The sequence below is a fragment of the Capra hircus genome, chromosome 5 (genome assembly GCF_001704415.2).
Source record: "Capra hircus breed San Clemente chromosome 5, ASM170441v1, whole genome shotgun sequence".
Lineage (NCBI taxonomy): Eukaryota > Metazoa > Chordata > Mammalia > Artiodactyla > Bovidae > Capra > Capra hircus.
Genome location: NC_030812.1, coordinates 99,728,562 through 99,751,366, shown reverse-complemented (window position 1 = coordinate 99,751,366; position 22,805 = coordinate 99,728,562). Strand labels below are relative to the sequence as shown.

The window sequence follows — 22,805 nt, the reverse complement described above, 5'->3', positions numbered from 1 at the left end:
TACAGTATTATATATTTAACCAGAAGAGGAAAAAAAAACTTTAATATCTAAATATGAAATGTAGTGATCAAGCTGTAATCCTGAGTATTCTGCCTTTTTATTTTTTGAGCAATTAAAATATTTCACTGATAATATTGTTTTCTCCTTATGTAACAGAAAGTAGAGTAGTTTGAGAAAAGTTCAAGAGGCCAGATGATGAAACACATAAGAATTTGCAGAAGAATAACATGAGTTCAAGAGGAAAAATGGAGGTAGTCATCTGGTGGTGGTTTCTGTCTTTGGGTGGGGATTATTCTGTTAAGGGCAGAGGATATGAACATTCTATACTGTGATCCGGATAAGATATGTTATAGAATTGCCAAGTGAACTGAACAATATTCTTTACACATTTATGTACAGTGGTTTAAAAAGCATTTCCACGTAAATGAGATCATTAGATTCTTGCAGGAGCCTTATTGGGTGGGTAAGGCGAGTATAAGGACCTCCTCTTCGCCGCCCAGGATGCCGTAGAACTTGGCCTTGCACAAGTTTAGATTCTCCTAGATTTTCCGATGTTTGGTCCAGTTTCCTCGGTTGTACGGTCATTGATCACCTTCTACATTCAGTCGTTCAACAAGCCTTTACTGAACTCTGGGATGGTATCAGTGTAATATACTAACTTCGGCCCAATCCCATACCCCTTTAAAAGCTATTCAGGGAAAAAAGGAAACCTATCAAAGGCATTCCTGGGAAAAGCTATGTTCATCTAAGTATGGAAAACAATGAACTATAAAAAAAAAAGAAAAATCAGTATGGCAGAATTAGCGTGGAACTGAAATTGACAGTTCCTGCGGCGCAAACGAGGGACTCTCCCGACAGACAGCAGTGTGTGTCGTCTCGGGCGGATGGCGAGCTGCACGGGATCCAGTGGCGGCCGGAGGGGCGCGCGTCCCCAGGGCCGCGGGCGGCGCGCGTCGGTTCCCCCCGGGAGCTCGGGGGGCGGCGGCGCGGCTCACCGGGCGCAGCGCACCCAAGGCTCTGCGCCGCCCGCTCCTCCTTAACCCGCGCGGGGAGGCGGCGGCGGCGGCGGCCCGGCGGGCGGGGGCGGGGGAGGGGCGCCGAGCGCGGCGCGGAGGCCGGGGAGGAGCCGGGGCCTGCAGCGGAGCCGCGCCGAGCCCGAGCCCCGGCCGAGCCCTGACACCTTTCGTCCGCCGCCTGGCTCCCCGGGGGAGTCCGGACTGGCCGGAGCCCGAGCGGCGGCGGCGCGAGGAGTTCCACGCGCCGGCGGGAGCAGAGCGGACGCGAACGGGACGAGAGGAGGCGCGGCCGCCGCAGGGACGCGCGTCCAGAGCCGCGGCCTCCGGCCCCGGCTGCCCAGGCCAGCTCCGGGAGAGCGGGGAGCAAGCAAACCCCACCCTCGGTGGCGCCCCGGGAGCGGAGGCGGGAGGGGGACGGGAGAAGACCCTTCGCGCCCTGGCGAGGGACCGAGGAGACCCCGCTAGGGGGCCAGTCTTTCCTTCGTAGAGGCGAGGAGGATCCCCGCACCGTCCCGGGAATGGAGCCCCCAAAGTAGAGGGGTGATCCTTACCGAGGAAGCGAGTGAGCAGCCCCGCGTGCCTCCACTCCTGCAAACACACACTCCGCAGTTCTGGACTTCGAGGGGGCGGAGAGAAGGGGGTATGCCTCTGGAGTAGGCACCCTGCCGCCCAGCCCGTGCTCACGGGGGCGAGGACTGCTCACGTTCAGAAGCAGAGGACACCCCGGGGAGAGAAGACGACTCGGCTTCCAGCCTTCCAGGAGAGGGGAAGAAGTCCCCCCAACTTCCCTGTACCCGGACGGTGGAACAGGGCAGAGCCCCTCCGCTCCGATCTCCAGCCGACAGAAAGAGCCCTCCACTCCCGACAGATTCAGTTTGGGGGGGAGGGGGACTCCCCCAAGGGGGAGGAGACAACTCCGAGTTGGACGAGGCTCCTCCCCTCCTCCCCAGGGTCGCCGGCCGAGTGTGGGGGGTGTGCCACCTTCCCCAGGTGGGACCTCCTTCTCCTCCCCCTCGCCCTCCCTCCACTCCTCATCCTCGGGGGACCCAGTTCCCCTCCCCAGCTTGGGAGGCTCAGCCAAGAACGGGAAGAGCCACTGAGGATGAGGCTCTGCATCTGCCTTTGAAGAGAGGGGTCCCTCCAACCCCAGACTCCAGTACCAGGTGGTCCCCGCCCTCTGCTGCAGCTGACGTGGAGACAGGTTAGTGCTTTCTTTCATCTTTTGTCTTTAGGCACTAGTGGGTGTAGGGGGCCTGAGATGGTGCCTCTTGGGTTTCATTACTGGGATGGTAGAGCAACAACTCAGAGACTCTTCTGGGAAATGTGTTCTGAAGCTACTGGATTCAAACCCTCATCTTGCAGAGGCTATGAGAAGTGGGTTTCTTAGTGTTGGGGGGACTGATGGGATGGGGTTCATTGGAGGTCCCTAGGGAAATGTTTGTTTTCATGCCAAGGGCAAGGGACATCAGAAAACCTCTGCATCTCCAGCACTCCATCCATACGGTGTCATGGTGAGACACACCCCAACCGGACTGCCACACCACCCTCCATCCTTGGGCCTTGTCACACCGAGAATGGGCTCTCACTGAAGTCATGGTGGCATCTTGTGGCCTGGCCTTGTCTGGGGCTTCCATTGGTATTACATTTTCTTACCTGTAACCCTAGGTCATTTAACGTCCACCAGAGCTGTTCTCTCCAGCCCACGGTGATTACTGCTCCCTTTATAAGAAAAGCGGTCTGTCTCCACTCACTCTGCTTCCCAGCCTCCCCTTATGACATCTCCATTCCTGGCTGGAAGCATAACATCCACAGGGAAAATGGAGATCCCATGTCCCAAGGCAAGAAAAATGTCTGCAGGGAATGCCAGCTCCTGGGTTGAAGTTTGTCCCTAATGCTGGCTGGGTCCCACTGTCCCAGTGCCCGACACTGCTCCTGTCCTTTGCTGACAGTTCCCCAGGAAAAGGCAGACCCTGGAGAGGAGGAGGGGAGGGGTGATGCTCAGCCTACTTCCAGTCTTCCATGGAAATAAGCTGACTGCCAGGGAGATTTGACCCCCAAGGAATTTCTTTTCAGAAAATCACCTGATAGCTTCATCCTATCTCTTCCTGTTTCGTGTGCAAGTTCTGGGTCTCTGGAACCTTGAATGTAATGTTATCTTTCATAGGAAAATAGCAAGAACCATCAAAGCCCAGGATCTTCAGAAAAGGCAAGAAAAAGGTGCCAGGACATCCTTCTGGCTGAGTCTGGGCTGTGGGTTTAGTAGCGCTCTGCCTGTCAACCTGGGGTCCCCAGCTAGGTGCCTGTGTTTCTGCCTCACCACTAGGAAATACTTGTCTTCCGTAGGAGCATTAGACCCCACAGCGAATCCAAGTGAGAGGCTTCATCTTTCTTTTTTTTTCTCTCTCTTTCATTTTATTTATTTGGCTGCTCTGGGGCTTAGCTGCAGCATATGGGATCTAGTTTCCAGACCAGGGATTCAACCCAGGCCCCCTGTATAGAGAGCACAAAGTCTTAGCCATGGGACCACCAGGGAAGTCCCAGGATGCTTCATCTTTTATTTGGGCTTTTATGTTTCCTCCTTTGTCTGGCCATTGGGTGAACTGCCTGGATCTCTAAGTACATCCGCTGTGTCCTGGAAGCTACCTGTTGGTCGTGGTCCATGAGTTAGGGCTGTAATCTGGGTTTGTGGGGCTGTGCTGTAAAACAACGTGCGTCTGTTTCTCACTTCACATGGACGTGGCTCTGTCCCCATCATGCACCCCATGAGGGGTGCAAGGCCAAGTCTATGTGCTTTTCAGAATAGGCTCCAGTTACTGAGAATTGTGTGTTTCTGGTAGGCCGCTTAAAACAGGTGCGCCTGTGCAGGGAAGTGGGGAGAATGCTGGTAAGGATGCCCAGCTGGGAGGACAGGGTTGGCCTGCCCCAGCCAGTGGGAACCCTCTTGAGTGGCTGCAGCCCGATCTCTGGCTGGGACCACTTCTGCTAGGACTGATAGAGAGCGTCAGCTCTGACATCTCTGGTCTAATAAGCATGAGGATCCTCTGCTGTTTACTCTAGAACTCCCTCCCCCATTTTTGTTTGAAAAGAACTGGCTCTGGAGAACAGCAGCCTATTTCCCACAAAGCACTTTACCAGATGCCGAAAGGCTACTTGTTGAATGGCCCAGAGCCAATGGGACCAGAGCATGTCCAGGTGACCCACTGCCACACAGCCTAAGCAGCCGTGCTGGGACTGAGTCTCCCTGAGTCTCCTTGCCTCCGTGCAATCAGTTAGGGGCAGACAGCTATTGGGCTGGATTAACTATGACTTGGTGCTATTTTCCAGATCACATCTTATGACTCGACCTAGTGCCCCATGGAAAATAAGAGATGATATTCCCCCATTTCTTCATCCTTGGGAGTTTACTAGTCCTGGCACTGGTCAGTCCTTAGGAGGGTGACACTCTCCGCAAAAGAAAGTTTGAGATTCTGACATCCTGAAAACTGTTGTGAACTCATTGTAGGTTTTCTACTTCTTCCAGGCCTACCTGTAAGGTCTGTCCATTTTTCTAATTTTCAATGTCTATTATTCTCTCTCTCTTTTTTCTTATTCAGAAATAGTCATGGCTACACTTATATAACACTCACCAAGTGCTTTAAAAATTTTAACTCAAGGTAATCCTCCCAACAACCCTATGTATATACAAGTTATCATCTGCATTTTCCAATGAAGAAACTGCAACACAGAGAGGTTAAGTAACTTGCCTGAGGTTGCCCAGCCAGTAGGTAGGCTGTGGTGCCAGGACTGAAACCCAGACAGTCAGGCTGGTAATCAGCAAGGTGGCAGACTTAGCCACTGCTCTGTTAGTTTCTGCATTAGGTACAGAGCAGAAAGTTCTCATTCCTTAATGTCTGACCTTGGCACTGTACAGAGAACAATGACTGGCCTTTCAGAGAAAATGGGAAGAAAACTGTGCCTGTTATCTGGGGTCTTACACGTCTCACCTGGGATCAGTCTTCCCCTCCACCAGAATGGCTTTCTGTTTTTCTCTCTCTCCCAGTAGTGTAGTCTTCATTAGACGTTCCATGGATGTGATGGAGCCTGCCCTTTGGCTGCCTTTCCCAGTTTCTATGGGTATTTCCTTTCAGTCTTCCAGCTTGCAGAGAAGAATGCAGCCTGACTCAGGTTCTGCCCCAGCCCAGTGGCACAAGGCCCACCTGGAGAGAGAGGTCTGGGTAACTGGGTTGGTTGGACTGAGAAATGGAAGTACCTTTTGGGTACCTTTCTAATAATGGCCCCAAACACTAGCCTGGTGCCATTATTTTGGGGGAATGTGGAATGTACGGCAGCCACCAGCTCTTTAAGCTTCATTCATGTCCCTCTAGGAATGAAGCTTTGACAGTGTTTATGATGGCGTCCCTTTTATTGAAGACGGAAACTGAGGCAGGAAGGCTTCAGGGAGCAAGGGGTGGTTAGGGAGACTCAGCGTGTAGGTGTCAAGGTTCATAATAGAACCAGGGAACCTCATTCTCTGAGGTTCTACACACTGGGCTGCCCTTCAAGAATAGGGAAGTGCTGGGGGTAAGGAAGTGGGATGGGTTTAGGGAGAATGGTGCTGAGAAATCAGGAGGATCTTTTGCTGTAAGTGGCTTATAGCTGGTAAGATTGGAAGATATTTTGAGTGCTGGGGCGGTAGCTCGAGGGCTGGCTGGGAGGGTGCTGGAGAAAGGTTAAATTTAACCTCAGTGTCCTAACCTGGTGCTGGGGAAAGGCTAGGGAAGGGCACAGAACCAGCAAAAGGCTGAGGGCACTTCCCTTTACGGAATTCACAGTGATTGGCACCTGCCAAGTGGGTTCTGTAAACTGCTTTGATTGTATTCTCCTGTCCCTCCCTAGCCAGTGTTGGGAGGGTTGCAAATGAAATGTCCCCTGAAAGCTTCTGTGTTCTTTCCTTCTATTATTTTTATTTCTGGCTGGGCAGGGTCTTCAGTGCTTTGCGCGGGCTTTTTCTCTAGTTGCATTGAGTGGAGGCTACTCTTGGCTACAGAGGCATGCCACCGGCCTCTCACTGTAGTGGCCCTCCTGTCACGGAGCACTGGCTGCAGTAGTTGCGGCTCACAGGCTCTAGAACGAGGGCTCAGTAGTTGTGGTTCATGGACCCAGCTGCTCCATGGCATGTGGAATCTCGTCCCAGATCAGGGATCGAACCTGTGTCCCCAGTGGTGGCAGGTAGCTCTTATTCACTGTGCTTCCAGGGAAGCCCCTGCTGTGTTCTTAAGGTGAAACTTCCCAGGATCTTTAGCAGGAGATAATAGGGTAAAATTTCCTTAGAAACCCAGGAGAACCCTGGTCATTGTGAACCTACTCATTGCCATGTTCCCGTTCAGCTGGGCTAACGTAGCTCCAGAACCAGATGGCTGCGGAATGCACCCTTCTTTACCCCAGTAGCTGCTCTGCTCTGCCTTAGTAAATTGGGAGCTCTGAGGCTCCCTGGAATGATTCAGTGTCCCTGTTGGTCTCCAAGTTTCCACGGTTTTAGAGCAAAATGGTGGTGGTGGGATGGGAAAGGAGGATGGTGAGGAGAGGAGCTAAGGATAAAGGGGAATCCCCGTCGCGAAGCTATTTATAAACCTGGGTTGCTGTTGGGTCTCACGCTGCCCAGGCCCCCGAGGCACTAAGGTGTTTCCTTGAGTACAGAGTGGGCGGAGTTGATGTGTTGCTGGTGAGGAGCTCCAGGACGTGCACACGCATGCAGAAACTGTGTGGGTGGGGAACTGAGAGATTAGGGGATGAGTGAGCATGCTGACCCTTGGGAGAAAGTCTCCAGGCCAGGCGAGTTATGAACTAGGAGAGTGAGCCGATAGCCGGAGGCAGGAGACTGGGCCCACGCCTGCGACTGAGCTTCTAACTACAGTGTGTGGATTTGCGTGTAGTTGTCTGTAACGCTGGTGCACATTATGTGAGTGTGGATTTAGGCGTTACACACCCAATATGTTTTCTGTCCAGGATTCTGAGACTTGTTAGCCTTGGCTCCTCTAGAGTGATTACCCCTTCAGCAGGGGTCGGAGGAAGAAACCCTAGCTGGAACCTGGCCAACAGTACAGTCACAAGGTGGCTCGGCAGCAATCGCGGTGGTGGCGGGGCGGGGCCGGCAGGGCGCTTCCCAGGAGGGCTTCCCTGGTGGCTCAGTGGTAAAGAATCTGCCTGCCAGTGCAGGAGAGGCGGTTGGATTCCTGCGTCGGGAGTTTCCCTGGTGGGGGAAATGGCAACCCTCTCCAGTATTCTTGCCAGGAGAATCCCATGGACAGAGGACCCTGGTGGGCTATACAGTCCATGGGGTCGCAAAGAGTCAGACACGACTTAGCGACTGAGCTTGCAGGCACGATTGATGTATGTTTGTATGTCTGGGCGGGGTTGGGAGGGGTAAGGGGATGGGGTGGGGAGGTGAGGGGGTAGGGGAAGGGGGGTGGGACAGAGTGGCGGTGGTGGTGGAGTGAGGTGGGGTGGTGCTGGCTTCCACCCTAGGGAAGTGCCAATGGCTACCACGTGGATCATGCCACTCTTTCCAGCCCCTGCAATGCAAATCTCACCCACTGTCCTTCACCTTCCCCCACCCAGACGTCACTCCGGCTGCACCCCTCCGCTTGAGAGAGCGCCCAGGCCGCGTGGGTGGCGGCAGGGCGTGCAGACAGCCGGCGTGGGCGGGTTGGCAGCGCCAGGAGTTTGCATGGTGGTGCCGCGAGCGTGCGTGCCTGGCCGGGAAGGCAAGAGAGAGGAGGAGGAGGCGGCAGAAGGGGAGCCAGCCCTGAGCCCCAGAGTGGCTATTTTTAGCTGCCTATCTGATTGTTACCGGTGTGCGCACAGCTGGGTGTCTCCCTGGCTCGGTGCAGGCCGAGCGGTGGGAGGGCCTCGCCAGTGACTTCTTCCTGGTGTCGCCGCCTGTGGGCGGGAACTCCGAGGGGGCGGTGCTTTAAAGGTGCGAGGGCAGCCGTGCTCTGGCCCTCCGGCCCGTGCCCTCTGTGTTGTGAGTCGGTGCCCCGTGGGTAACGTATGCCGTGTATCTCCTTGTGGTTTCTGGTCATGGGCCGCTGTCTGTCTGCCATCCTTGTTTGGCTGGCTGTCATACTTCTGTACCTAATACTCTTCGTATGCACATGGATGTGGGATCCAAGGGCGAGCACTGGGGATGGAACTAATGCCTTTGAAAGTGTTGATGTGTGCTTCTTTAGGGTATACTTGTGTTTACTCTGATTGTTTTTCTTTACACGTTCGCTCGTGCTGTCTCTGTGGATGTTGAATGTAAATATAACAGGTGACACATAATTGGAGAATAGACTTTGGCGGGTTTTACCTGCTAAGTGGTTTTTTAAGAAATCAATTCGACACAGGTGTTTTTGTTTTTTGGTTTTTTTTTTTAAGATTTATTTATTTTATTTTTTGACTGTGCTGGGTCTTTGTTTCTGCACTCAGGCTTTTTCTAGTTTCGGTGCACGAGCTACCGAGCACTGGCTCTAACTTCAGTAATTGCAGCGTGTGTGACTGCAGGTTCCAGAGTGCAGGCTTAATAGTTGTGCCGCATGGGCTTAGTTGCTCTGCTGCCTGTGGGATCTTCCCAGATCAGGGATTGAACCAGTCTCCCGTGCATTGTAAAGCGGATTCTTAACCACTGAACCACCAGCAAAGGCATCCATGAAGCTTTAAAATATTATGTTGCAGGGCTTTAAGTAAGGAGAATTGAGGAACAGCTCGACTTGCTGGGTGGTTTGATCTCCCTTTTCGTCCTGTGTGAAGCAAGAGGCTTCGGCCATGTTCCATGCGAAGTTGCAGGATAAGTGCCAGTCTGTCATCTGGCAGGTGATTGGTGACGTATGAGGGTTCTGCGAACCTGGTTATCTTGTGAGTGGAGTCTTCTATAGGAATTAGAGTGAGAAGAAACTCTCCTTCCCTGAAAGCCCTAAGATTTGGTACTGCTTGCCACGGGTAACACTTGTCTATTTTATTTACCTCTTCTCTGCAGAATCCAAAAATACCATGGCTTCTGACCTAGAGAGCAGCCTCACCTCCATAGACTGGCTCCCCCAGCTGACTCTCCGGGCCACCATCGAGAAGCTGGGAAGCGCTTCTCAGGCTGGGCCTCCTGGTGGGAGCCGCAAATGTCCACCAGGCTCCCCTACAGATCCGAACGCCACCCTGAGCAAAGACGAGGCTGCCGTTCACCAGGACGGTAAACCCCGGTACAGCTACGCCACCCTCATCACCTATGCCATCAACTCCTCTCCAGCCAAGAAGATGACCCTCAGTGAGATTTACCGCTGGATCTGTGACAACTTCCCCTATTACAAGAATGCAGGCATTGGTTGGAAGGTGGGACAGCTTCTATGCCCTGAGATGGTTCTTAGCCTCGACAACACTTTCCTCTACTTTTGTGTCTTCCTGTAACCTGGTCCACTTCACTCTGAGCTGTCTCAGAGATGTGTGAACTTAAAAATCTCAAATCTCCCATCCCTTACTTTTTTTTTTTCCAGAGTTGAACAACTTTCATAAGGTGTATCTGGGAAATTCCAGTGATACCAAACCTCTGAGTATAGTTACGGTATGGCAGGATGCTGATGCTCACCATACTGTCTTTGAAAAAAAAAATTATTTATTTGGCTGTGCCAGGTCTTGGTTGCGCCATGTGAACACTTAGTGATGGTATGCAACATCTAGTTCCCTGACCAGGGATTGAACCCAGGCCCCCTGCATTGGGAGCACAGAGTCTTAGCCACTGGGCCACCAGGGAAGTCCCTCATCCTACCCTCTTGTCCCTTGGTTTATTTCACAGATATTTATTGCCATTCTGCTCTGTTGAAGTCACATGCAAGGCATGGCATCTCTCCATCCTACCTAGAGCTTGAACCTCATCTGGTTTGCAGAGCTCCATTGCACACAGTCATTATCTTTTTAAAAACTATGTACCAAGGAAAAAAAATAATGTAATTAGGTCCTTCCCCAGCAGCTCATCCACCAAGCAAGGAAGGAGAGGATAAGTGGTTTGGCTGGAGATGAAGGAAAAAGGGGCCTCCTCTTCCACGCATGGAAGGAAGGCTGATGTTCTCAGTCCTTGGGAGCAATCACTCACTTGCCAGTTGTTGAGTAGAAACGGGGATTTAATGTAGCTGTGTCACTCTGTAAATCATTAGCTCACATACAAGCCAGATGGTGAGCTGGAAACTATTGAAAACATTCAGTTTTTCCTTTATAAATATGTTCCTGCTAGCTGCCACAGCCCCCAGCAACTTCACCCAAGGCGTGTATGCAACAATATTTCTTTCCTCCAAATGTGACCATTCCCTGGGCTCTTGAGAAGACAAAAAGGTGAATTGTACCTGGTTTCACTTATAATTTATATTTTGTTATCATTTACATCATTACATCATCAGTTTTGTATTTTTTTTTTCATGACTGTGCCACTGTAGCTTATGTGATCCCAGTTCCTCGACTAGGGATCGAACCTGTGCCCTTGGCAGTGAAAGCTCAGAGTCCTAACCACTGGACCTCCAGGGAATTCCCACATCATTAGTTTTAAAACCTTTTACTATTGATAGAATGAATTAAGGAGCTGAGCACATGTGATTCTTTTTTAATTGACATATAGTTGCTATACAATATTATTAAGTTAAGGTGTACAGTATAGTGATTCACAGTTTTAAAGGTTATACTTTCATTTATAGTTGATATAAAATCTGTATTTATTCTCCATATTGTACCAATGCAATATATCCTTGCAGCCGATTTTATATATAATAGTTTGTACCTCTTAATCCCCTACCTGTCTATTGCCTCTACTTCCTTCCCTCTCCTCACTGGTAACCACTGGTTTGTTCTCTATATTTGTGAGTCTGCTTCTTTTTTTTTGTTGTATTTACTAGTTTGTTCTATTTTTTAGATAGCATGGGTAAATGATATCATATAGTTTGTCTTTCTCTGTCTGACTTATTTCACTATAATGCCCTCCAAATAGGTCCATATTGCTGCAAATGGCAAAATTTTCACTCTTTTTAATGGCAGAGCAGTGTTCCACTGTGTGTATATGTGTATATATGTATATGCCATGTATCTATATGCCACATCTTTATCCATTCAACTGTGGATGGGCACTTAGGTTTGTGCAAATGTGATTTTGAGGCTTTTATATACCTGTTGTCAGTTGGGTGTGATTTGGGTGGAAAGATTGAGAAAACTATATATAATCAGCTCTCTAGAAGCACCAGGTAGTCAAATTCACAGCAGTTATCTCTGATCGATTTAATTGCTTTTTCTTAGGTCATTGCTCTTGCTATCTGATAGGCGATTTCCCCCATCAGTATGGTTCTGAGGTGCTCGGTTTGCCCTGACACTTGCACTTTAGCGTGTGTTATTTCCCTTTGTGTCCTTTTGTGAACTGTTGGAAAATTTCCTGCTTTGCATGGTACTCAAATCTAACTTGCTTCTCTGCTTCCTCAGAATTCAATTCGGCACAATCTTTCTCTCAACAAGTGTTTCCGGAAGGTGCCCAGACCACGGGATGACCCTGGAAAGGTGAGATTCAGCTGTAATTGGAGAGGGGAGGACCAGGAAGGAAAGGAGAGTAGCTGACAGCTCAGAGTCCTGTGGCTGTTTTAATTACCCAGAAGAGGAAATTGTATTAATTAGAGAAGCAGCTTTATTTTTCTCTCAGAGGAAGAGCTTGGTTATCAAACTTATGGGTCCTCACAAGAATGAATGACTAAGGAAAGCTGTGAAATTTTTTCCTAATAGAAATATTTATGAAAAAAATGACTTCGATGCCCTCTTTTGGTGTATTGGGCTCTTTCTAGATGTAAAATAAGCTTTGGAGGCATTTTTCTATAGAAAAATCTCATGGTTTTTGTCTTCGAAGGGGAGAAGTGGTAGACCATCCTCTTTGTTGCACAGCCATGGGTGCTAAAGTCTCAGAGAGTTTTGCCTTAGATCACAGGGAAGGGGTAGGTTGGTTGGGGCATTTGCAGCTCTTTGAGGTGGATGCTGTATTCTGCATCTTCAGTATGATCGAGACCTCTGTTTGGACCATAGAGGGTACCTCTGACATACTCTGTGAGCTGTTAGGACGGATTTAGTACTCAAATATAGCTGTTACTCTCAGGATTCTATGTGAGTTGCCAGTCATTTTTCTTAATATAGCTCTTATTTTATATGAAGAAATGACAGTCCCTCAGTCGTGTCTGACTCTTTGTGACCCCGTGGACTCTGCAAGCCCACCAAGCTTCTCTGTCTATGGAGTTCTCCAGGCAAGAATACTGGAATGGGTAGCCATTCCCTTCTCCGGGGGATCTTGCCGACTTGGGGATCAAACCTATGCCTTCTGCATTGCAGGAGGATTCGTTACCATTTTATGGTAGTGCCTATTTTATATGAAGCCAGGGAAGCCCTATTTTATATGAAAATCCTTTCAAATGTCTACTTTTCCAGTGGGCGGTATTTCCATATTTAATGATTTTTCTCCTCTCTGGCGGTGGGCTCTTCTAGGGCTCTTATTGGACGATTGATACTTGTCCTGACATCTCCCGGAAGAGACGCCACCCTCCAGAGGATGATGTAAGTCTCTACCTCAATGAGATGCCATTTTTGAGCCTGCTGCTCCTCCCATGTCTCCCAGTCATTTCCTAAACGAGGGGCAAAGGTCAGATACCAGGGAGGATGGAACCATGGGTCACGTGGGGAGGTTTAGCATCTGCTTATAGACTGCTCTTTTTTCACAACCCTCAGCTATCTCAGGATTCACCAGAACAGGAGGCCAGCAAGAGTCCACGGGGAGGGGTTCCAGGGAGTGGAGAAGCCTCACTGCCTCCTGAGGGGAATCCTCAGATACCACTTCAGAGCCCCACATCGATTGCCAGCTATAGCCAGGTAGGAGGTGGAGGTGGCGGGAGGCATAAGGGATGGATGGATGGGTGGATGGGTGGGTGATTGAATAGATTGATATGTCTGTCAGTTGAAAATTATGTATTGAGTGTCTGTGCTGTAGCAGGCAGATAAATTGGGATAGATGGAGAAAGCAAAAGAAGGAAACAGGGAAGCAGAGAGAGGAAGAGAGCAAAAGGCAGAGAGAAACATTTTAAGAAAGATCAGAAAAATAAAAATGGTGAGAAGACAAGAAAGGGAGCCAAAAAAGGTTCTGAGAAAAGAAAGACGAGCATGGATGCAACACGGGGAAAGGGCAAGAGACTATATCAAGATAGGAATGAGAAAAGGAGAAAAATGATGCTCGTTCATTGAAAGGATGGGAGAGGATGAAAAGGATAGGCAGGAGAGCTTGGCATCCACTAAAGTGTTGTATGGGTCCCTCACATAGGACATGGACCAAGTCTTTCTTGCCTCTTCCCGCAGGGCACAGGGTCTGTGGACGGTGGAGCGGTGGCAGCGGCGGGTCCAGGTCGAGAGAGCACTGAGGGGCCCCCTCCCCTGTACAACACCAACCATGACTTCAAATTCTCCTACTCAGAGATCAATTTTCAGGATCTAAGCTGGTCCTTCCGCAACCTCTACAAGTCCATGCTGGAGAAGTCCTCCTCGTCCCAGCACGGTGAGTCTGGGCTGGGGAGGGGAGCTGGGATGTCCTTGTATTTTCCTTTTTTAAATATTTATTTGGCTATACCAGGTCCTAGCTGTGGCATGTGAGCTCTTGTTGTGGCATGTGGGGTCTAGTTCCCCGACCAGGCATTGAACCCAGGTCCCCTGCACTGGGAGCGGGGAGTCTTAGCCCATGGACCACCAGGGAAGTCCCTGTCCTTGTATTTTTGAACAGATGGTGACATTCTCTTCTCTCCCTCTTTCCTACGTGTAACACGAGGAGAGGGTGATCACTGGTCAGGGAAGAAAGTGTGTCATGAGCCAAAACTGTCTGGAGTCAGATCTCTTCTGACTTAGTGCTGAAGGACAGCTGTCTCAAGAGGCAGTGGGCTGGCTCCTTAGCTGCAGTAAGTGAGCTGGAGGAATCCCCCTTCTAGAACTAAGGGCTGTGATTTAATGGCTGCTCCAAGTCATTATGAGGATGGCCACTAGGGGACAGCAGTTTCTTTTTTCTAAGGATCTCTGCGTTTGATTGTGAGAACAACTTCATTTTTAAAAATTTTAATATATTTATGTTAATTTGGGGGCTTTCTAGATGTTTCAGTGGTAAAGAAACTGCCTGCTGAACAGGAGACTTGGGTTTGATTCCTGGGTTGGGAAGATCCCCTGGAAAAGGAAATGGCCACCCACTCCAGTATTCTTGCCTGGAGAATCCTCATGGACAGAGGAGCCTGGTGGGCTACAGTCCAGGGGGGTCGCAAAGTGTCAGACACCACCAACCGACTAAGCACAGCACATGTTTGGAACTCTATCTGATGTCTGAGGTCTTTGGAAACTATGATTCCTAAATCAGTATCCTTGAAAAATAGCATAAAAAGGTGCATGTTGACATTTGGCTAAAATTTCAGCAGTTGTCCTGCTGTCAAGACCCTCCCTCTGTCTGTGGGTTATACCTGCCCAGGGGCTGGAGGGGGCCAGGGCTGGAGGGGACCCTGCTGTCCAGACTGTCCTTACCCTTCATCGGCTGCCTTTTCTGGGTCTGAGGTCTCGGGTCTCAACCCCGTGGAAATCCTGACCCACTTTGCCTCCCCCACCCCCACCCCGCCGCAGGCTTCTCGTCTCTCCTGGGGGACCTGCCGCCCTCCAACAACTACTACGTGTATCAGCAGCAGCAGCAGCAACAGCAGCCGCAGCCGCCACCCCCGCAGTCACAGCCGCAGGCACCCGCCCAGGGCACCTCTGCTGTCGGGGGTGCGCCGCCACTGCACACCCCCAGCCCCGACGGCTGTACCCCACCTGGGGGGAAGCCAGCGGGGTCCGAGGGCTACGGGCCGCCCCAGGTGATGGCCATGCACCCGCCCCCGCTGCAGCACGGAGGCTACCACGCCCATCAGCACCACCCCCATTCCCACCCCGCCCAGCAGCCGCCGCCACAGCAACAGGCACAAGGCCAAGCACCCATCAACAGCACTGGCTTTGGTGAGTAAGCGAGGTGCGCGGACCCCCCCCCCCCCCCCCCCCCCCCGCGAAGGACTGCCAGTTCTGACCTTCCTGTTCTGACTCTGGAAGGAGATGGGAATTGGTTAGGAAATTAACAGCGGGTCTTTTATTTGTTTCCGCACCTACTGGTATTTGGGATCTTCCCTTCTCCCAGGAGGGATCGAACCTGCCCCGCCCTGCATTGGAAGGGCAGTCTTAACCACTGGACCACCAGGAAAGTCCCAATAGTGGCTCTTTTAGCCTTACTCTCCCACCAGAGCTCCTGTGGGCAACAGAAGTTGCAAATTGGAGCTCTATATTAAGAGAATTTTTAGACAAATTTGGATTGTTTTACTTATTCTCTTGTCTTTGAGCTGGGCTGTTTGTAATTAAAGCATCAATAGCTCGGTTTGTCCTAAATCTCCAGGGAGGGAGAGTCCAAAGTTATCTTGGTAATGTAACTTGCATCTTGTAGATGCAAGAATCTTGAATTCATAACTCAGTCTGCTGTCAGTTGGTGGCTGTCTCACCCCTCACTCTGTCTTATTTCCCCATCCCCTTCCTCTTCACAGCCTTTCCTCCAGACTGGTGCTCCAATATCGATTCCTTAAAGGAAAGCTTTAAGATGGTGAACCGGCTCAACTGGTCCAGCATTGAGCAGTCACAGTTCTCAGGTTGGTGACTGAGTGATGGTGCCTGAAATAAGAAAAAGCAAAACAAAACAGAAGAACCGGTGGTGCCTGGGCAGCGTAGGGGAGGGGAGGGGCGGGGGCGCGGAGAGGGGTTGAGGGATGCAGTGTAAGTGGAAAAACCCAATGGAAACTGGAACCAGAGGGGATGATTAAGTGAAGCTTGTGTGCTCGGTCATGTCCGACTCTTTGTGACCACTTGGACTATAGCCCGCCAGGCTCTTCTGTTCATGTAATTTTCCAGGCAAGAATACTAGAGTGGGTTGCCATTTCCTTCTCCAAGTAAAGCTTGAGGATGGAGGATTTCATGTTCCACAAGGTGGATAATATTGATACCTTCTTCAAGTTAATCTTTAGTTCAGTCACTCAGTTGTGTTCCACTCTTTGCAACCCCATGGACTGCAGCACGGCAGCTTCCATGTCTCAAACTTACGTCTGTCGAATCGGTGATGCCTCCAACCATCTCATCCTCCTGCCTTCAATCTTTCCCAGCATCAGGGTCTTTTCCAGTGAGTCAGCGCTTCGCATCAGGTGGCCGAAGTATTGGAGTTTCAACTTCAGCATCAGTCCTTCCAATGAATATTCAGGATTGATTTTCTTTAGGACTGACTGGTTTGATCTTGCAGTCCAAGGGACTCTCAAGAGTCTTCTCCAACACCACAGTTCAAAAGCATCAATTCTTCAGTACTCAGCTTTCTTTATGGACCAATTCTCACATCCATACATGACTACTGGAAAAACCATAGCTTTGACTAGACAGACCTTTGTCAGCAAAGTAATGTCTCAGCTTTTTAATATGCTGTCTAGGTTGGTCATAGCTTTTCTTCCAAGGACCAAGTGTCTTTTAATTTCATGGCTGCAGTCATCATCTGCAGTGATTTTAGAGCCCAAGAAAATAAAGTCTGTCACTGTTTCCATTGTTTCCCCATCTATTTGCCATGAAGTGATGGGACCAGATGCCGTGATCTTTGTTTTTTGAATGTTGAATTTTAAGCCAGATTTTTATCTTGATTAATTTTTGCCTTTATTCAAAATGACAGTGGTTTATTCTACTCAGTTTTATCTCTGGGAGAAGGAGGACTCTTTATTCAGAAGCCCTGGATCACCATTTTACAGTTTTGCCACCATTTATTGACGAGTATGGGGGCTTCCCAGGTGGCACCTGGTAAAGAATCCACCTGCTAATGCAGGAGACATGGGGTTTGGTCCCTGGGTCGTGAAGACCCCTGGAGGAGGAAATGGCAAACCACTCCAGTATTCTTCCCAGGAAAATTCATGACTGACAATATGACCACGGCTAATTCACTCAGTTACTTTGAAAGTTTTATTCACCAGTAATATGGAAATTGTATGAGTTTGATAAGGAAGAAATAGAATGAGAGTTTGAAAATGTAGATGTCAATTATTGGGGGTTGTTGTTTAGTTGCCAAGTCATGTCTGACTCTTTGCGACCACATGGACTGTAGATCTCACCATACTCCTCTATCCTTGGGGTTTTCCGGGTAAGAATACTAGAGTGGGTTGCCATTCCCTCAGTAGCGCATATAATCAGTGGTGTTGATTGACAGTGTGACTGGAGCAGTGACTTAGGTATAGAACCACTAGGGGTGTTGGGGCTCCTGCAAGGTTAGCATTTCTTTTTTTTTTAATGGACTAGACAGTTTATTTTCTATAATGCCTGTCAAGCAACAGATAAATTCAGAAAGCAAAAATTAAAATTTGAAATCTCACCATTCATTGCAAAAATAACAGGAGTTAGCATTTCTTGCTTCTTTACTGGCAGAGTTGATGGAGAGCCTGCGGCAGGCAGAGCAGAAGAACTGGAGCCTGGACCAGCATCACATCGCCAATCTGTGTGACTCCCTCAACCACTTCCTCACTCAGACTGGTCACGTGCCCCCCCAGGGGGGCTCCCACCGGCCACCCGCCCCCGCCCGCATCGCGGACTCCTGTGCCCTCACCAGTGGCAAGCAGGAGCCGGCCATGAACCAAGGTACCGCACGAAGCCAGTTGCCAAGGAGGTGGAGACTGGATGATACGAAGGAACGGGGATGAGAAGGGTGGAAGAGAACTGAGAAACATCAGCTTATGGGCACTGATCCAAATGCCAAAGAAATAGACTGTATTTCCTTTTAGGTTTTTTTTTTTCCCTTTTGGTTGCTCTGAGTCTTGGTTGCTGTGCACAGACTTTTCTCTAGTTGCAGTGAGTGGGCGCTGCTTTCAAGTCGAGGTGTGTGGGCTTCTCACTGTGGTGGCTTCTCCTGATGTGGAGTGCAGGCTCTAGGGCTCACGGGCTTCAGTAGCTGTGGCACATGGGCCTAGCTGCCCCATGGCTTGTGGGATCTTCCCAGAGCAGGGATCGAACCTGTGTCCCCTGCATTGACACGTGGATTCTTAGCCACTGGACTCCAAGGGAAGTCTTCCTATTAGATCTTGATCTGGGAGGTCAGGGTTACTTAAGAAAAGGGAAGAGAAAGTCCCTGTTCTAAATTGGTGTCTCAGGAAACCCCTCCCTGGATCATATCACATAGGGTCATGTTTGGCAAACCAGTGAAGGGAGGGAGAGTCAGTGATTAAGGTTCTGTGTTTATCACCCTGATGATAGCAGTGATATTGCAGGGGCTAGTATCGGGTGCCTTTGCCTTTGTACCCTAAGTGACTAGGACTGAGAGCTTCTGTAGAAAGCACTGATGCCCACAAGAGCTACAGAACAGAGCGGGGAAGGGAGAAAAGCTGAAGGTGATGGGGAGTATGTCACCCTCTCTATCAGACTCTGCTTCCTTGAGTACAGGGGTCCCACTCACTTAACTCTTGTCTTGCTTTCACAGCAGTGAACTCTTACGTGCACCCTCAAGCCCCCCATCTCTACCCTGGCCCATCACCAATGTACCCACTCCCCACCCAGGACTCAGCAGGATACAGTCGCCCAGGTAAGAGCCAGGAGGCTTGTTTTAAGCACCAACGAGTTTGTTTGGCTTTCCTGTGGCTCCGAGCCTGCGTTATCAGCCCTTTTGCCTGCGCCTGCCAGAGCCGGTGAGCCCTCCTGGTTCCTGAGACTGAGGGTGGGCTAGGGAGGTGTATATGTCATGGGAGACAAGAGAAGATCAACGTGCTTGAAAATTAGCCCATGCCTACTGTGATGACAAAAAGTAGAAGCATGATTATAAACAAAAGGTAGACAAGTAGAATATGTATGCCTCACTTCGGAATCTGGATGGAAGATGCACTCAGACAAATGAAATGAACATGTTATATACATGTACCTGCTTGGTGCCCATGTCACTGGACCTCTAGTATCAGGAGTCTGGGATTGAACTATCTCTGTTGGTGGGAGTAGGCGTGGATACCCTAAATTATCATGAATAGTGCAAAATGAACAGATCCTTCACCTTTAAATGCATTTTAGAAAAACCGCTGTTATCGTCCTGCCTAACCACAGTGTTTTCAATTTAGGGTGTCTTTGTCCATGTATTCCTTCTTATATACAAATCTCTGTATTGCTATTTCAAATAGTAGTATATTCTGTATGTTTTTTGATGTTATTATATAGTCTTCGAAAATATAATTTTTTTTTTGGCTACTCTACATGGCTTGTGGGATCTTAGTTCCCTGACCAGGGATCAAACCCCAGGCCCTAGGAAGTGAAAACAAGGAGTCCTAACCCCTGGACCACCAGGGCATTCCCCATAAGTATAATTTTTAATGGCTGTTACATTTTACTGCTGTTACATTGTCGCATGGCGTAGTTTACTCTAGTTTCTTTCCTGGGACCTCACTGAAGTGGTGGCTGGCAGCAAAAATAACTCTGGGCTGATAAGGACGGTAGTTTCCCCAGACCTTCCCCCTGGTGGTGCTTGGGGTTGACCACCATCCATCAAGATGGACAGATTGGCCTCCCATGCCCTCTCCTCTTAATCTCCTTTTCTCTTTCCACAGCACACCACATGGTCCCTCGGCCACCGGTCCCACCTCCTGGGGCCAGTGAGGAGATCCCAGATGACTTCGATTGGGACTTGATTACCTAGTGCATTTGAGAGCCCGGCCATCAGCCCAGGGCTGGGTGGTGACACAGGGCAGTGGGGGAAGTCCAGCCCCCGCCCACCCTTCTGCCCTTTCCTGTATGTAGATATATATCCTTCTTTTTTTTCTTTCTCTGCCAGAGAAGCCACCGCAAGATGCTGCCGAAGATAACCCCCTCTTTCCTGCCTCATTCTTCCTCTTCCTTCTTGTTTCTTTTCCTAATTCTTTTATTATTATTCTTATTATTTTATTATTATTATTATTGGTTATATGCTGTCTCCAGTCTCCTGTCACCACACCATGGTCCATGTCCACCTCTTGCTAATTTAAAGTCATCTGGCTGGAAGGTGAAGCCATGAGAGCCACAGCGAAAGGTCTCAAATTTTGATTTACCTTTCTATTTGGGCAGTTCAGTGCTAATCCCACCTTTCAGCCCTACGTTGTTTTCTGTGGGTATCAGTTCAATCCAGGGCTGAAGAGGCCACATTATCAAGTAGAAGGGATTTAAAATGCTGCTTGGCAGCCATGAATTTGCAGGTTTTACTCAATGGTGCTAATTTTGTCCTCTGAGCTCTTCCTTGTCCCTTTATATCTCCAATCCTACTTCTGCTGGTCCTCATTCCCCATCAAGGGTAAGAGTGATGGTGGTGGAGATAAAATCCTAGTGGAATAAGAGGTCTGGGTTGAGTAGAGTGGAATGCTGTTGAGGGGTGATGAAATACAAAACAGTCAGAAATTGGGCCTCTGCCATTCTTGTCAAATAAACTGCCATTGACTTATTCCTGGCCTGTTCTCTATAGGATATAGAGTCAGTCCTAGCCAGAACTCTGCTGCTCTTCAGGGCTTCCCAGGTGGCACAGGGTGGTAAAGAACCCGCCTGCCAAGGCAGGACATGTGAGTTCCATCTCTGGGCTGGGAAGATCCCCTGGAGGAGGGCACGGCAACCCACTCCAGTATTCTTGCCTGGAGAATCTCATGGACAGAAGAGCCTGGTGGGCTACAGTCCATAGAGTTGCAGAGTTGGACACGACTGAAGCAACTTAGCACAGATGTGCTGCTTCTCTGGTGGAAATGAGGACAACCCTTCAGCATAGGGTCAGCTTTTTGGAGAGGGTTTCTGTTGAACCATTCTGGCTTTTTAAACATCATGTTCTCTGGAAATTAACTGGCTTTTATTTGCATTTACTAGTTATCCTTTCATCCCCTTATCTCATTTGGCAAATATTATTTCATCCTCCTTCAGTTGTCTGCCTAACTCTTCCACCCATCAAATTTTCTTCTCCTGTTTTCTGGGATTCTCAAGAAAGAAGAGTAACCCATGATTCCTTTTAGTCTCACCATGTCCTCAGGCAAGACTGGAATCTGTTTCCCACGGATCAAAGTAGAACCAAACCTACAGTACGGGTGGCAGGAGGGTGAGAGAGGGAAGGGGAACTGGTGTAGACATGCATAGGGAATATTTCAGTTATTTAACTACGTAGGCAAATGCTTCTCTTGGAATCCAGATCACTGGGCTGAAGCTTCTGCAATCAGGTTTTTTGAGGGATGAAGGAACTTGGGAAAGGGTAATAAATAACCGCAAACAAAGAGCTCCATGAGGGCCAAGGAAGGACCCCCCCCCCCCACCCCCTCGCCCCCGAAAAAGGTACAGGGGAAACGTACCTCCTTTATCAAGGAGTGGCCATGGTTTATGGCTGCAAAGTACTTAGCGTATATTGGATATTAATTGTTGAATTCTAGTTCTGAGAAGGAAGAACAGTTTCATTTCCGTTTTTATTTTACTGAATGGTCACTTTCTCAAAGCTGTAGGACAAAATGTGCGAAATGGACAAGGCCACTGTCTCTGTGATTTCTGGTGTTTTCCCTGTCCTTTTATTTACCCATGCTTTCTGCTCTCCTGCTTTCCCTTTCATCCTCCCCTTCCTTTCTTCGTAAAGGGTTCTGTATTGAGAGTTTGTTGAAGAAGTCCAGTGAGGCTGAAGTCAGGGGGGCAAGAAAGGGCAGTTAACTAAACAGCACTTTATTTCTTTGAAGTTCTTAGTAAGACATGGGGGTGTGAGTGGCTTGAACCCCCTGTCGTGTTGGAGGGCAGTTTGTGGGGTTGAAGTATGGCGTAAGATTTCCCACTGGGGAAAGGAGAATTCCTCTTCCAGGGTGGTGACACGCCTTAGCCCAGTGTCCCCATCTGAGGCGTGTCTTCCTTATCCTTCCAGTCAGGCCTCCTACACACAACGTCCCATCTGTTCTTCCTAAGATCTCCTCTCTTACAAATCATCATGTTTCTCAACCCCTCTTCTACCTAGATCTGCACAAGATTTGCCAGGGTAGACTAAATCAGGCATGGAAATGTTTCCTGTGTATACTTCATCTGTGTCTTCTGAAAACGAGAACTCTGGCGGGCAGCCAGTCACTGAAGTTTGGGGCTTGGGCTGGAGATGGGCCGTCAGGCCTTCGGGGCCTTTAGTCCCCCTCTCCGCTAAAACCAGCCTCGCTAAATGGCACAGGACAGACCCAACTCTCTTTGGGCCTCAGTTTCCCCTCCCCTCCCTGTAAGGGAAAGGATGCTCCTTTTTCTTGTCGATCCAGCATTGCCAGCCTTGAAAGTTTAGTCATTGTTGTCGTCTTGGGTGACGTGTGCAAAACTGCAGGAGCTCACTGCCAAAAGAGGAAATAGAGGAGAGCGTGGGGGAAAGGGACGAAGGAGCAATTCTTTGGTATCCATCCACCCATCCCTGCCTTTCTCTCTTCAACCCCCATGTTTCTGGTTTGGTGAGTCCTTCATACCACCCATAATGCTTTGCATTGGCGCAGGCTGGGAAGGGGAGGTATATGGGCTCACAAGTTGTTGTTGTTTTTTGCATGCTTTCTTAATAAAAAAACAAAAAAACAGAAAGAATGTTTATGGTTTTATCTTCCTGGTGCTGGTCTCGAATTTCTTTTTTGCCAGAGTAGGGAAAAGGGAAATGTGAAATCATTTGTTTTCTACTGCCCCTCCCCCTCGTTCCCCCATGGGATCTGACCCTGATGTTTTTGGTAATATTGATAAGAAAGG

The 22,805-nt window shown here is 49.4% G+C and overlaps 1 protein-coding gene across 2 annotated transcripts; it reads left to right on the top strand.

The window, feature by feature from the left end:
* Window positions 1,117–22,653, top strand: FOXJ2 (forkhead box J2). 2 transcript variants are annotated; one of them, XM_018048505.1, is made up of 11 exons: window positions 1,117–2,217; window positions 9,013–9,359; window positions 11,481–11,555; window positions 12,522–12,590; window positions 12,762–12,902; window positions 13,383–13,578; window positions 14,676–15,044; window positions 15,617–15,718; window positions 17,517–17,726; window positions 18,562–18,663; window positions 19,670–22,653. In XM_018048505.1, exons 2-11 carry the CDS (start codon window positions 9,027–9,029, stop codon window positions 19,756–19,758), a joined length of 1,686 nt encoding a protein of 561 aa, XP_017903994.1. In that variant the 5' UTR covers window positions 1,117–2,217; window positions 9,013–9,026; the 3' UTR covers window positions 19,759–22,653. The 2 variants fall into 2 exon arrangements, with proteins under 2 accessions (XP_017903994.1, XP_017903995.1); XM_018048506.1 differs by lacking the exon at window positions 1,117–2,217 and adding an exon at window positions 8,742–8,891.

Coding starts and splice junctions, on each gene's coding strand:
- FOXJ2 (XM_018048505.1), top strand. CDS start 9,027: ATGGCTTCTGACCTAGAGAGCAGCCTCACCTCCATAGACTGGCTCCCC. Junction 15,045..15,616: donor CATCAACAGCACTGGCTTTG/GTGAGTAAGCGA, acceptor TCCTCTTCACAG/CCTTTCCTCCAGACTGGTGC. Junction 17,727..18,561: donor GGAGCCGGCCATGAACCAAG/GTACCGCACGAA, acceptor TTGCTTTCACAG/CAGTGAACTCTTACGTGCAC.